Consider the following 14,878-nt stretch of genomic DNA (forward strand, 5'->3'; position numbering starts at 1 on the left):
TTGTCTGAGACACTGCATAAAGCTGTGATGCTGGCATCCTATTTGAAAGGGCAGTTGTCTCTCGGGCCATCCTGTGTTCTCAATTTCCATAATCATTTTAATTTTAAACTTCTATATCACTGTCAGGCAATACATCCTAAACATCAGAGCAAATTTCCAGATTTTTATTTAGAAATTTAATCACTGTAACTATAACCAGTATCAGTATGTTTGCCTTAGAACAGAGTACTTATATTTAGGAATTTGCTTTTCTTCTTCTTTTTTTTTTTTTTTACAAAGTCTTATTCACTTCATTTTAAATAAAGGGAATTTTGTGTAGAAAAGAAGTTGTTGATCGTGAAGTGAGTTGCAGGAATTTTCCTTTGTGAATAATGTAAGATGAAGCCATGGTATATTCCAGATTTAGTCTTGACTGTCTAGATTAATTTCAGCAAATCCCATAAGAGAGTTTCAGAAGCATTTCATCACTTGGCCGCTTTGAAAAGTAAAAGTATATTTATAAGGATATATAAAGTTGATTTTATGATAAATTAGCAAAATTAGTGCCTCTGAAATCTAAATGACTCTAAATGGATATATCTTGTAGAGAAACAGAAATCTTAACAACTCTGGACTGTGAATGTAATGCTAATCATCGTAATAATGATGATGACACTATCAAACATATAAAGCATAGCAGTTACTTTTTTCTGTGCCAGATATCAGTTATCCCACTTAATATTCAGTTACTCTGTGAGGGAGACATAACCCTGCTGTTTAGGTGAGGACATGGAGGTAAAGAAAGGTTAAAGTAACTTTCCAGAATGAATTCCAAAAATGATTCACTGAGAGTCCTAGATCAGAAGACCAACATATTACATTTCCCTTGGGAGAATATAGATGGACAGTTAAACATTAGCATTTTAACACATGTAACAAAACCTATCAAAATTGCTTTCTGTATTATGCTTTGTGGAAGGAGAGAGATGGAAGACCCAGATGGAAGGAAGGTAATTGCAAGAAGAAAAGGAAGATGAGCCAGAGAGAGAGAAAATATGAAAAATAAACTCTGGGGGGGAAAAAGGAGGAGAGAATTAGGGAACAAAGAAAAAGGAGACAGAGTTAAGGAAGGGATCAGAGTGGAAGAGGGCAAGGAAATGGAGAAGGGGCCCAGATGGCCTGGAGAAAGAAGAGCAAAGCAGTGTGATGGGTGGAACAAGGGGTAGGACAGATCAGAAGGTAGTGCCTGGGAGGGCCATCTTGGAGCCCAAGATGACAGGGAAAATCACTAGTAATGACCCTGTCTTTATTGAGCATTTATACATTAGTTCCTCATGGATTTCTTTGCATTGATACTGATTTTTTTTAAATGTGTTACAGTAAAATATTATCTTGATTATTGAGTCTGTTGGCGTCTCATTAAGTTTTATGCCCTATATAAATGTCTCATAGACTCATCTTATTCCTGACCCTACCTTCCATTCCCAGTGGTTGTCAAAAGTTACTGTCTGTCATGTTAGTCTGTATTTTACTTTTCCTTTACTAGGCTGTTTTATGTTAACACCTGTCTTATTCTACAGATGGTCATACAATTCCTGGTGTCCTATCCCCACTAGGTTCTCAGTGTCCTCAGTGTTCCTTCTTTCCCCCAACTGTCAAAACATCTGCTCAGAATTTGCCTTTTCAAGTCTGCTGAGCATCTGATAATACTCCATTTTTCTTTGTCTCTAATATGCTGCTTACTAATCAAAGATGAACTGAGGTTCTAATTTATTCTAAGAGTGGTATGGAAAGAGGGTCAGCCTTGAATTCTGATTTTAGCTCTGAAACCAAATAATCTTGTGATTTGGCATCTCTCAAGTGGCTGTATATCTCTAGATTTTAGATTCCTCTCTATAAAAAAAAAGAGTTTAGTAAATGATTTATATGAACCATTTGGCCAAAATAATCTATAATCTGATGACTGCCTTTGTTTTCATATTTGGATCTCTCCTATTTCACACATGGCTGGCCTTTGGGCTCTTAATAGCCGGAAAGTAAACATGTATTGAATTTTAGAATATTTTCTAGAGGACTAGTACAATCAAACCAAAAGTTATGTTTATTCCGTGGTTTCCTATGTTTTAGGAAATGAAATAAATGTATTCTCATTGCTTAGTAGGAGCCACGTAAACATATTCATTTTGATCTGTACTAGGAGAGGTTATTAATCTATAAATTAAATCAAATTTATAAGACAGATAACTTTATATTCTCCTCCAAACTTGTGCTACTTGATGACATTTTTCATTGACTTCTGAGTCCAGTGATTTATCAAAGGGCAACTGACTGTTTGTCACAAATTCTTAGACCTTACGTACATGACATAAATCTATTTGCTCTGACAAATGAGTTGGAACTATTTTTTCTCCCCCTCTCTTCCCCCCCCATTCCTTTAAAGATGTTCACAAATTACAAACTTCTGAAGATTGGTTTCAAATTCTGCCACTTCATTTCTGACCTTAATTAATTCTTTTGAAAAAAACACACATGACTTAACTCAGAAAGTCTTTTCTGCAGCTTCCTTTTATTTAGATATTTCCTTCAGCTTCAAATAGCAAAGGATTGCATCTAAAACCATCACAGAAACCAGTTAAATAGATTAACTTTCATGCTTTCCTTATGTAAGAATTCTAGGATTGTAAAGACTTACTGAAATTCTTCAAATCCAACAGGGGAAGTAAATTTTTATGGCTAAAATTGTTTATGTCTGTATCTATATACCCAGAATGCAGCATCGTGGAGTTTGGGAGATAGTAAAATATACCAGAGCCTTTGATATGGTCATGTGGGTTGTGCCCTCCCCTGTACAAGAGCAGGGGAGGACAAGGAGACAAGTGGGAACATACAAGTAGACTCCACTCAGCCAGACGAGACATGAGGCCATGGGACTGGAGCCCTCCTCTCTCCACCTGTGAGGGAAGCTGTTCTTATTTATATAAAGATGCCCTTTGACTGCTAGCTCTCTGCTAAAATGCGCATGCACGCACATGCAAACACACACACACACTCACACACATTTCCAGTGGACAACTCAAGAGAAGCTCTCAGTAAAACTTTTCTCTCTTTATTCAATGGGTATCTTCTAATGATGAATGATTTATATTTTCTTCAATAACGATTAATTGGATATACTCAACTTTGAAGTTATGGAAGTGGTATTTTTTAGTGTTTAACCCAAAATATAACAAAGGCCCTGAAAGAAACTTTTATTTGAAATACAGTTCCTAGACTTCATGCTTGAGTTCCAGGATTAAGCCAGTACGGAATGAAAAACATTATATTTTTGGCCATGGATAGGAGGCCTCTGAACAATGATCAAAGCTGAATTCTCTCACAGGCACATGTTTCTTCCCAACGACAGTTGTGATCAGAATAATCCAATGGTAAATAAATAATAGGCCAACAGTGATTCTTAACTGACTCTAGTGGACTCATTTGGCTAATGGTAATGGTTGGAATGGTTAAAGATTGTTATTGTTCATGTAGACAGTCAAAGGATATACATTCATGAACCTGAAGAAATAGGCAAGTCTGATTACAGAGGTTACCTCATCAATTTCAAATCTTGGACAGGTGCCAATGCTTGTCTCACAAGAACTTTCTGAAGCTGAAATAAAAGCAATAATGAAAAGGATTGCTCATCGCTGTCACCCCCCACCAGTATTCATTCGTATTCTCCTTCCATAAATATCACATGTTATGCAAAGAATGAGGTTCTAAAGATAAATTTCCAACAAGTAAGAATGAGCTAAATTTGACTATAAAAAGGGAATTTCCTTCATCCTGTTTAAATGCACATTCTTGTTTTTGACACATTTCAAATTTACATGGACTTTTTTTTCCCTATATAAGAACTGAGTTCTTTATAAAATGCATATTCTATGAAGATAGATGCTTAAAATATTTATACTAACTTAGAAAGGATCGTTAGTGTTACCTAAGGGTGCAAAAAATGGTGATATGAATCAACGCTAGAAGTAAAGCTGAAAGCCGTTGTTATTATGTTGTTCAATATGTCAGTATACATTATAATTATTTTTTAGGAGAAGAATTTTCTGTGCTGAAGTCATTTTTCTCTGCCATCTCAGAGAAAAAGCAAGAATTTACATTTAATCTTGCCAGTGCCCTCTACCTTCAAGAAGGATTCACTGTGAAAGAACAGTATCTCCATAGCAACAAGGAATTTTTTCAGAGTGCCATAAAACTGGTGGATTTTCAAGATGCAAAGGCTTCTGCAGAGACAATAAGTACCTGGGTAGAAAGCAAAACAGATGGTAAAGTTTCTCGTTTTCATAAAATCATTATTTGCCATTGTATTCATGGTTTTTAATATCCTAACATAAAGAATGGTTGAGTCTTTTCCTGCTAAACCGTGGCTCAGAGGAATCAAACCTCCCATTTTGCTTCCCTTTTATTCAAATTAATACTAACTTTTAAAATGGAGAGAAAGCATAAGCTGCTTTGAAAAGCACACAGATTTTTTGAGAGACGCCTATTTAGAGAATTTTAATGGAAAACTTTATAAGTTTTGTTTAAACATGGGTTTTTTAATCTATGGCAGCTGAAATAATATCTTAGGCCAGGTTAAAAATTATATCTGTCAGTGTCAAATGCCTTCTTTCCCACATATACTGTAAATAATTACCACATTTCAGTTGGATGGGTTAATGTTTAATAACAAATGTTGATAATCCTTTCATAAACACGATAATCTAATACAAGCTAGTCAAAATTTCTCAGAGATTATGGAGTGACATAATAGAAAGAACACAAGCTTAAAGTCCTTCAGATCTGAGTTCAAATCCTAACCAGTTCTAAGCTATGGCCCTATCTAAGATGAGGATATGATTAAAACATTTTAGGTTCATTAGAAAGTTTGATAATAACGTATGTGAAGTAACAAACATATATCAGGTCCTTGATTAATGGTAGTTTGTTTCTTTGTTCATTCATTCTGCTACCAAAAATTATAATGGTGTATGATGCTGCCATATCTTTATAGGAAGCCTCATACGGGAGGCATGGTTGATTGGAAATGTGAGACAGGTGTTTTGAGCGTCAGTCACAGGAAAGTTCCATTAATGGGACACAAAATGAACATCCCTAGATAGCTCTATGGCACTCATTCATGCTTTTATCTCTTAAATAGTCACTGGACATAGAAATAGCAAACTGGTTGTTTAGAAGAAGAAAATCATACCAGCAACTCCATTCTTGTCTCTTCCCAATGGTCAGTGGCTGTAGCCACAGGAGTAGAGGTTTGAGTGTATTATTGACTTATTAATTCTGATTGACCTGCTGGAGAAACTGGAAATAAAGTTTGAAAAACATCAAACAATATGCAGGAAGAGACATTCAGTTTTCATTCTTTCTGGCTGAACAATGATTTATACAAATAATCTCACTGAAGAGAATCCAATGGCAGATCTGTCCAGGTTTGCCTAAGACAACCTCCTATCTCCTGTTTCCTACTGAGATCTCATTTGTACCTGTTTCTAAGCCAAGTAATTTACAGTGCTCCTCTTCATTCTCAAAACTGCCAAGGTTAGATGATAAAGCAGTCTATGATGATCTGCAAAAGAAATTTTTGCTTTAATTCTATTTAAAGCTGTTCTGCTGAGTCACTCTTGCACATCTCCCTCTGCCTCCTCCTGCACCCCCTTCACAGGGAAAATTAAAGACATGTTTTCAGGAGAAGAATTTGGCCCTCTGACTCGGCTTGTCCTGGTGAATGCTATTTATTTCAAGGGCGATTGGAAGCAGAAATTCACAAAAGAGAACACACGGCTGATGAATTTTACTAAGAAAGATGGTGCAGTGGTCAAAATTCCAATGATGAAGGCTCTTCTGAGAACAAAATATGGTGAGATGAGAAACTCCTCTTTGAAGCACGATTTGAAGAATTACCAAGAATATTTAATATTTTATTTCTCTGTTCCAGGCCATTTTTCTGAATCCTCCATGAACTACCAGGTTTTAGAATTACCTTATAAAGGTGATGAGTTTAGTTTAATCATCATACTCCCTGCAGAAGATGTGAACATAGAAGAAATGGAAAGGCGAATTACTGCTCATCGAATCCTGAAATGGGTCTCTGAGATACAAGAAGAGGAAGTGGAAATCAGCCTCCCTAGGTTGGTAATGTCATTTTATTATTCCAGTTCTTAGGTTTTCACTTATGGAGGAATTTGAAGAGCTGGCTAAAAGATAACAAATACTTAGAAAGGCTATTGTCGAAAATAAAAATGCGTTTGGAAGTGTAGCTCCACTGTAGGGATCCAAAGGCAAGTCTGAACATTGCCAGGACCGCTTTGCCATGAGGAGGACTGAATTTAAGTGCCTCATGTTCTCTGCAATAGATGAAGAGGGGTAAGTGTTTAAGCTAGAACATCGGGAACGTCAGGATGAAAAGGACTTTTTATTCTTTTTATTATACAAACGTATCTTTCTCTAATATTTTTCTTAATTGGAATTTTAAATATCCATCTTCCGTTACATTTAAAGACGATATGATCCCCCAACCACTTATGGTACCAGACAATTAAAGATGTGCTACATCAGCTTTGACCACCGGTGCGCCAACCGTCATTGAATTTGAATAGAGTCCTATGGACAGTTTGGGATAGTTAACACAAGACGGAAATTGCAAAGGCTTATCTCAGGAAACAAGAATTATAAACACTGATTTCTAAATACGATGCATCTAGCCAACAGGAGAAACTTCAGAGTAAGTTATGCCCAAATAACTCAATTTACACTCTACCTCAACTTCTTAAAAGAGGCATGAGGTCTAATAGATGATATTCTGTGCTTTCATTTCTAAAATTTTCTGGAAACCCGTCAAAGCCTGAATGATCTGTGCACCCCTCTTCCAGGCCTTTTGCTACTTAAATGTCTTGGCTTTTCCTTCGTTTTCCACTTAGCCAGCATCAAGTCAATCATATCAATCATATTCGCAGATAATATTTTTAATGCTTTTTGTTATTTGGTCTTCATCCTGCGCTGATTTCTCCTTAATCATCCTCGACCCCTAGTCTACGCACATAGCCACTCCTGCTCCCAGCTATTGATTTTGTTAAGAAAAACCCAGGAAGCAGTCCGTTCTGGCATCATTGAGGCTGGAGATGCGGACTCCTTCTTTCTCTTCAAAGAACTTCCTATTTAAGACTCGCACAGACCACACCAAAACTTAACTTCTATTCACCAGGCACTACTTTATGTTGATTTCTCTTACTCTCAACATATGTCTCAACTTACTGTTCCTTAAAGAAAACATATCATTATGCAAATCCACATCTCTACCCTTCACCTCAAAACTTGTATGCATCTTTGATAATCTTCTCTTCCTCTACCTTCTTTGTCATCCTGGAGAAAGAGGTATCCTGTGCTTTTCTCACCCTCCCTCTAGATTCTTGATCCTAATATTATTTCCTATCTCCTTCTTCTTGAAAATTCTTTCTTTCCTTAACCCCTGGAGCACTCCTCATTTCTGTTTAGTTTTCTCTCTGTAAAATTGTGCCACTCCCTGACCTACATTTTTTTCTTTCTGTTTCCAACTAATGTTTACTAGAATTTTTTTCTTCAGAATTTTCTCCTTCTTACTCTTTTATTTGTCCCTTTTTCTTCATGTCTCTAAAATCTGAATTTCTTCCCCCGCAATCTCTCTTCCAATTCCCTAGCATCCCTGTATATCTCTACCTGAATATTACTCAATCTTTCAAAGAGTTTTTTGGTTTTCTTTTTTCTTTTGCTCCTACTATGTGTGAAACATGGGAGATAAAGGGATGTGACAGATAGTTTAACTTCTAAAAAGGGATGTGACAGTTTATCTTCTAACATAAAAAATAACAATTTGGTGGATTAACTTATTTATTTTCCAAATTGTTTTCCTTTCTTTCTCTTTATCCTTTGGAAAGATCACTGTTTGGGGCCAAAAACACTGAGTGTGAAAGTTGTTCATGCCTTGTACTAGCACTAGGGTCTTAGGAGTTGCAGTTATATTAGTGTGAAATTGGAATGATGACACTTGTAGCCAAGGTGGCCCACCATCATCAGCCGAGTTAACAGATGCTGAGATAATAATGCATAAGTCTCAAACTCAGTTGCCAACAGGAAATATAAGCTTTCTCAGAACTCCCTTCTCCATTATCTTAGGAATCTCCACAAGAATGTTGCACAGCGTACTCTTCCATGCGGGCTACTGCAGTCTGGACAGCAGACTGTTTGGTCTTCTTATCACCTTCTCCAAACTGTAGCCTCACTTCTCATACAACTTCTCTCATAGTGTGAACACAGACTTTTCTTTTGATTCCTCCGAGAAAAACAGTTATGATTTGAATTATGTCCTTCCCGATTCATACAATGAAGTCTTCACTGCTGCTACTCCCAAAATGTGTGACCTTGTTTGATGACAGTCTTCATAGAGGTAATCCAGTTATATTGAAGTCAGTAGGGTAGACCCTAATCCAGAACGGCTGGGGTCCTTATAAAAAGGAGAAAGTTAGAGAGATACACATAGCAGGAAGGCTACATGAAGAGACAGAGGGAGAAGATGGCCATCTACAGGCCAAGGAGAGAGATCAGGCCTCTCTCTCATAGTTCTCAGAAGGAACCAATGCTACCCACACCTTAATTTTAGACCTCTACACTTATGAAACAATACATTTCTGTTATTTAAGCCACCTACTTTGTGGTAACTTGTTGAGGTAGCCCTTGGCAAGCTAATACAAGTAAGAACAACTTCAATGTTTAATCGAATTTTACTGACAGCTTTATGTTAATAAAAGGGGCTGATAAGGTGGAAAGTAATTTAAAAACCAGGTGCCAGGGATGAGTGCTCTGGAGAGCAAATCATTTCCAGTAACCAGGGAGTCTTCTCCTGTCCATTGCTGACCTGAGCCTGCCACTGTCATGGTACCAGAACCCACCCTCATCCAGAGTCTTTTCCATCTCCCTCCACCCCAGGATCCGGAGCCCTCCACCTTTTCCCAGCAGGAAGAAGGTGACACAGATCGTCTCTCATCTCTGAGGCCAGATTCCCAGTCATGATCAGAATAGACAACAGCAGATTCTGACCTCCAGTGGGCACCTTTTCGTATCATGTAGAACAGAATATACCTCATCATTTCAAACTTCACTATCTCCATCCCACAGGTTCTATTTGCATAGTGGAAATTGCATCATGTTGCTTTTCCCCAAAAGATAAACACTTTGTCTTAAAGGCGAATGTGGATCTTCAGGGATATGAAAACAGAAATACTAATTGGCAGTTGTACTCCCTTTTCTCAAACAAATTCCAGGCACCAAAGATTTAAAAAAAATTTTTAAGTTTCAATTACAGTACCCTATTACATAATTTTATTCATAGCACAAAGCCTGGCAAATAGAAGATGCTAAATAAGTGATGACTATTTTTCTGTCTTTGTTACGATCACTGCTCAGCCAGTCCCAAAGTAGAAAGTCTTCTCTGACTTCTCAGTCTCTCTTATGCTCATCCCCTCTATCTGGCAGGCTCTTTTCCATGTTGTTTAACCAGGAAATTCTGGTTTGTCCTTCAACATCCCTTCACAATTAACTCTTCAGTGTATGTCTCCCCCACATGCTCACTTAGAATCAACCATCCCTTATCTTTATTTCTAGAAAATTTTATACAAATTTACATCATAGCACTTATTACATTTCCAACTCTTGCTCACATTCTTATCTATCCTGTTAAGAGGTGTGCTCTGGGTGTGCATGGGTGGCTCAGTTGGTTAAGCGTCTGACTTGGGCTCAGGTCATTACCTCGTGGTTCATGAGTTCAAGCTCCACATCAGGCTCTGTGCTAACAGCTCAGAGCCTGGAGCTTGCTTTGGATTCTGTGTCTCCCTCTCTCAGCCCCCTCCCTCGCTCATACTCTGTCTCTGTCTCTCTCAAGAATAAATAAACATTAAAAAACTTTTTAAATATGTGAGCTCTGGAACAGGGGATTATGTCTCCATCATTTTCATTTCCATAGTCCTTAGGGCATTTCATAGTAGATAGTATGTGCTAAATGAATATTGTTGAATTAAATTATATAAATAATTTGGGAGAAAACAATTCTATGTTATTCCCTTTATCTAATTTTAAATACATCAAAAACCAGAACTCAGCTTTCCAGTTACACTTTAATTCATTCCCTGTGAGGATCCTAAAGAAACTTTCCCATATGTGCAGCATAATGAAAGCTAGGACATCAACCATTTTCTTGGAAACCTCCCTAGAGAAATAAAAATGAGTTTTTTAAATTCACAAGATTGAAAATTTTGCCATTAATTATTCAACCACATTAACATAACATTACATTTAAAATGCATTCACTTTTCACAAAAGGATGAGTCTTTTGATTGATTAAAGGGATGATATGCTTATGTGTTAAGTTCCCAAACAATTTTAGTCCATCAGGGCACACTTATTGAATTAAGTTTCCTGAGCACTAATATTGTGGATTGGAAGTTCTGACGTACCTTTTTCCTCAAATGAATATTTCCTCACAACAGAAAAATACCCATTTAAAATCTGTGTTCCGTGCAGAGGGGGAAAACCATATAGGCTGAGTACATACTTTGGGGTAGACTGACAAGTTTAGTTTTTATTACTCAACGCCATGGTTCTTTAGTATCTGGATGAATCCATTATGCTTTCAAACTGATAACTAAAGACTTTGGTAAAACCAGATAGTTTAATCAACTGTATTGGTTTCCTAGGGTTGTTGTAACAAATGACCACAAACTAGGTGGCTTAAAACAACAGAAATTCATCCTTCACAGCTCTGGAGGCTGGAAGTCCCAAATCAAGGGGTCAGCAAAGCCACCCTCCCTGAGACCCTGTGGAGTCCTTTCTTGCCTCTCTGCCCAGTTTCTGGCAGTGATCCAGAGTGTTTGGTATTCCTCTGCTGATAGACGCTCTGCTCCAATCTCTGCCTCTATTGTCAGACGCCGTCTCTCTTCACATGGCATTCTCCTTTCTTACAAGGACACCGATCATATTAGATTAAGGGCCCATTCTATTCCATTGTGATCTTGACCTAACTAATTGCCTCTGCAATGATCCTGTTTCCTAATAATGTCACATTATGAGGTACTGAGAAATAGGACTTTAACATATGAATGGGAGGGGGCACAGTTCACTCCATGACACCGACTATACTAAGTTCTGTTAATGTGAAACCAAATAAAAGCGTCTTTGGTGGCAAAATTTAGTAAATGCCAACAAGAGAAAAATTAATCATAAGAATGCTTGTATATTAGTATATTACTAGGAAGGAATATGTGAGTGGCTATTTAGATTATAGTTACTGTTTAAAAAACACTTCTTTTCCTTTGATGATTACTAGTTTAGAATCAAGGCTAATAAAGTAGATTATAGTCTAAAAATGCTAGAGTGCTTTCTAGTGTTTATTATTTGTAACATAACCAGATATCTAGTTTTGGATTACCCCTTGTTGGATAGCAGCTAAAATAATCATGTTACTTTGTCTAAATGTAATGTGGGACCCTACAAACATCACAGTAATCAAAATTCCTGAGATTGAAGAGTCTGACACATACTTTGTATCAGATCTTCTCTAATAAGAAACATTCTGAGAATATGTTCTTATGATTATGTGTATGGGCAAAAGTGATTATTTATACATGCAAATAAAGTAAAGAAGTAACTTTCATTTATATAGCATTTTAACTTTGTAGAGCATTTAAAGTATTTTTTAAGTTTATTTATTTATTTTGAGAAAGACAGAGACAGTGCAAGCAGAGGAGTAGCAGAGAGAGGATGGGGGAGAGAGAGAGAGAGAGAGAGAGAGAGAGAGAGAGAGAGAGAGAGAGGAGGGGGGAGAGAGAGAGAGAGAATTCTAAGCATGCTCCACACTGCCAGTGCAGAACCAGAGACAGTGCTCAAACTCAGGAAACCATGAGATCATGACCTCAGCTAAAACCAAGTCAGACACTCAACAAATTGAGCCACTGCAGTGCCCCTAATTTAAGTATTTTAATACTAAATGTTGTGGTTCTACTGTCTGACTTGGTTACATTTTGTGTTTTACAAAGAAGGAAATGGAGTCACTCAAAAAAAAAGAATGAATCGATCAACATTCAACTCAGTGTTGGGAGACAGAATTAGCTCTATGTCAACTGTCTTACAGCCTTATGGCCTTACTGGTTTGCTACTTCCTAGAAATTTTATCTCCTGTTCAAAAGCCAGATTGATTGGGATCCCACAATGGACAAGGGACTAGAACAGATGCAAAGTGATGTTCCCTACTGATAAGATGGTGACTGCTTAGATGGAGTGGTGCAACATTTGTACAAGAAATTTACTGGCAATATATGGCAGTACACAATCAGTAAGCACTAAGAGGTTCATGGGGAAAGGGGTGGGGGGAAGGGAGCATCAGAAACTGGAGGTATAAAAAATGCCATAAAGGAAAAGGAAGAATTTGAACTGGGCTTTGAAAGAACTGAGGGGCACCTGGGTGGTCAATCGGCTAAGTGACTGACTCTTGATTTTGGTTCAGGTCATGATGTTCCAGTTTGTGGGTTTGAGCTCTGCACCAGGCTTTGTGCTGTCAATGCAGATTTTCTTTCTCCCTCTCTCTCTGCCCCACCCTCGCTTGCACACACACACACACACACACACACACACACACACACACACACTCTCTCTCTCTCTCTCTCTCTCTCTCTCGCCTTCTCTCTCAATAAATAAATAAATAAACTTAAAAAAAAATTTAAGAGGGTTAAGTCCCATATGGAAAGGGGAATTATTGAAAATTTCCAAGTAGGATAGTGGAATGATGAAGGCAGTATTTTAGACAGATGTGTTTGTTAGTCACAATGCCTTTGTTCATGCTGGAAACCTGAACTTGTATTTGTCTGAGCACTTTTCCTACTCCCTACTGCCATATCCGTGTTTCTGAATAACTTCTATTGGTCCTTAAAACCAAGTTTGGGTTTTAGAAAGCTTTTCTGATCTTTCTATTCAAGACAACACATCTTCCCACTTCTCTGCTGGGGAAAGTTCTCCTAGAACCTTGTGTGTATTGCTGCATAACAGTTATATTAGCATTATTATCTCACCTCCTTCACTGGACAATAAACTTCCTGAAGTCAGAGCTAAGCATATTTTCCTTTCTGTGACCTCAGCACAAAGCATGCATCTGAAAAACAGTAGTCCTTCAATGAACTTTTGTTGCTTTAATCTGAAGAGTAGTAATGTTCAAGATGTGTTAAGGAAAGATGGAAGCCCAAAAGATCAGTTAAGAAACCATTGCAATTATATGTGGCACAAAGTAGTGAGTGTTTAAAGGGCACAGGCTCACTGGGAATAGTAAGGAACTGGTGAAGTAGAAATATGTTTATTGGAGTATTGAGTAATGAGATACAGGTTGAATAAATAGATTGTTTTGAGGTTCTAAGTTTGACTTACTAGAAAAACGAGAAGACTATGATTTATTCTTTTGTGGCAGTCCTTAGGTAGACATCTTGGATTTTCAGAGAGTTCTGTGGTAGACTTCTGAGAGTCCTTGAAGCCACTGATATTATTAGCAAATGTATGCATGCGTGGTCATACATCTGTTTTCCTTGGGGGGGAGGCTTTGTAGTTGTCAATGAATTTTCGGTGATCTGGATCATTAAATTTGTTAAATACTACAGTTCTATTCAAAAGTATAGTAATAACTACATGACCTCTTTCTGAGAGGTATCATTCCTTAAAAAATATTGACTGGTGTGGCATCTCACAGTATCTTTGGCATCTATTGAAAGGAGATCATGGAAAATAGAACATAATACTGAAGACCAAGAGCTTTGCCACCTTTTTACTGTATAATTTTAATTAACTTACTTAATATTTTTCTTTAATTCTTAAGTGAGACAATGATAATACATGTCCCACACAGTTATTTTGAGGGTTATATGAGATCCTATTTATGTTTTTAGTGCTCAATTTTATCTCATTATTATTATTTTTATTATGCTTACTAAGTTTTATTATTAAAAATTTTTTTGACATTTATTTATTTTTAAGAGACAGAGAAAGACAGAGCACAAGTAGAAGAGGGGCAGAGATAGAAGGAGACATAGCATGTGAAGCAGGCTCCAGGCTCTGAGCTGTCAGCACAGAGCCCAACACGGGGCTTGAACTCACAAACTGTGAGACCATGACCTGAGCTGAAGTCAGATGCTTAACTGACCAAGCCACCCAGGCGCTCCAATTCTCACTCAGTTTTAATATGTATTGAACATCCCTTATAGAGCCAGCACTGTCCTAGATGCTGCCTCTTTACCACATCTCATTTAATCCCCCAAATAAATTGGATAGACATCAGTTTTTATATGCACATTACAGATGAAGCACAGACAGGTAAACACCTTGCCTGTGGTTACACAGCTAACACACAGCAGAGCCGACATTGTGAAAGTCAGAAAACAGGTATAATGTAGGCAATCATGAGGGAGAGCACAGAACAGAGCACGTGCTCATGATACAATCTGCAGCACGAGCTGTAGAGCAGCGCCAAGGAGAGAACACCATCCATAGGACATGAAGTGTGCTCTTACTGGGCTAGAAATGAATCCCAGGTTGGGCCAGCTTTGGATCTCTAAACAGGTGAATGTGAACTATATGGGTGAAAGAAACTGATCTCAGAGTAAATGAGGCTGAATATGAGAATAGAAATGTCATGGGCAGCTGCAGTAGTGATTACAACATGTTCACTTACTTTAACCTATCGCATACTGATACCAATTGGAATCTTGACCGTACATTAAACAGTGTCCACATATACTTTGTATGTGACCAAAAAGATTTTTAGTTTTGCCCTTGAGACTAACAGAGTATT

General features: G+C 37.5%; 1 protein-coding gene across 1 annotated transcript in view; it reads left to right on the forward strand.

Moving 5' to 3' along the window:
* SERPINI2 (serpin family I member 2) overlaps nucleotides 1–14,878 on the forward strand; it is a 39,218-nt gene that overhangs the window by 9,006 nt on the left and 15,334 nt on the right. The window contains exons 3-5 of the mRNA XM_029940785.1: nucleotides 4,065–4,295; nucleotides 5,690–5,884; nucleotides 5,963–6,155. Coding sequence (XP_029796645.1) covers nucleotides 4,065–4,295; nucleotides 5,690–5,884; nucleotides 5,963–6,155 — 619 coding nt within the window. The remainder of the gene's footprint in view (nucleotides 1–4,064; nucleotides 4,296–5,689; nucleotides 5,885–5,962; nucleotides 6,156–14,878) is intronic.

This window comes from Suricata suricatta, chromosome 5, assembly GCF_006229205.1.
Source record: "Suricata suricatta isolate VVHF042 chromosome 5, meerkat_22Aug2017_6uvM2_HiC, whole genome shotgun sequence".
NCBI classification, from domain to species: domain Eukaryota; kingdom Metazoa; phylum Chordata; class Mammalia; order Carnivora; family Herpestidae; genus Suricata; species Suricata suricatta.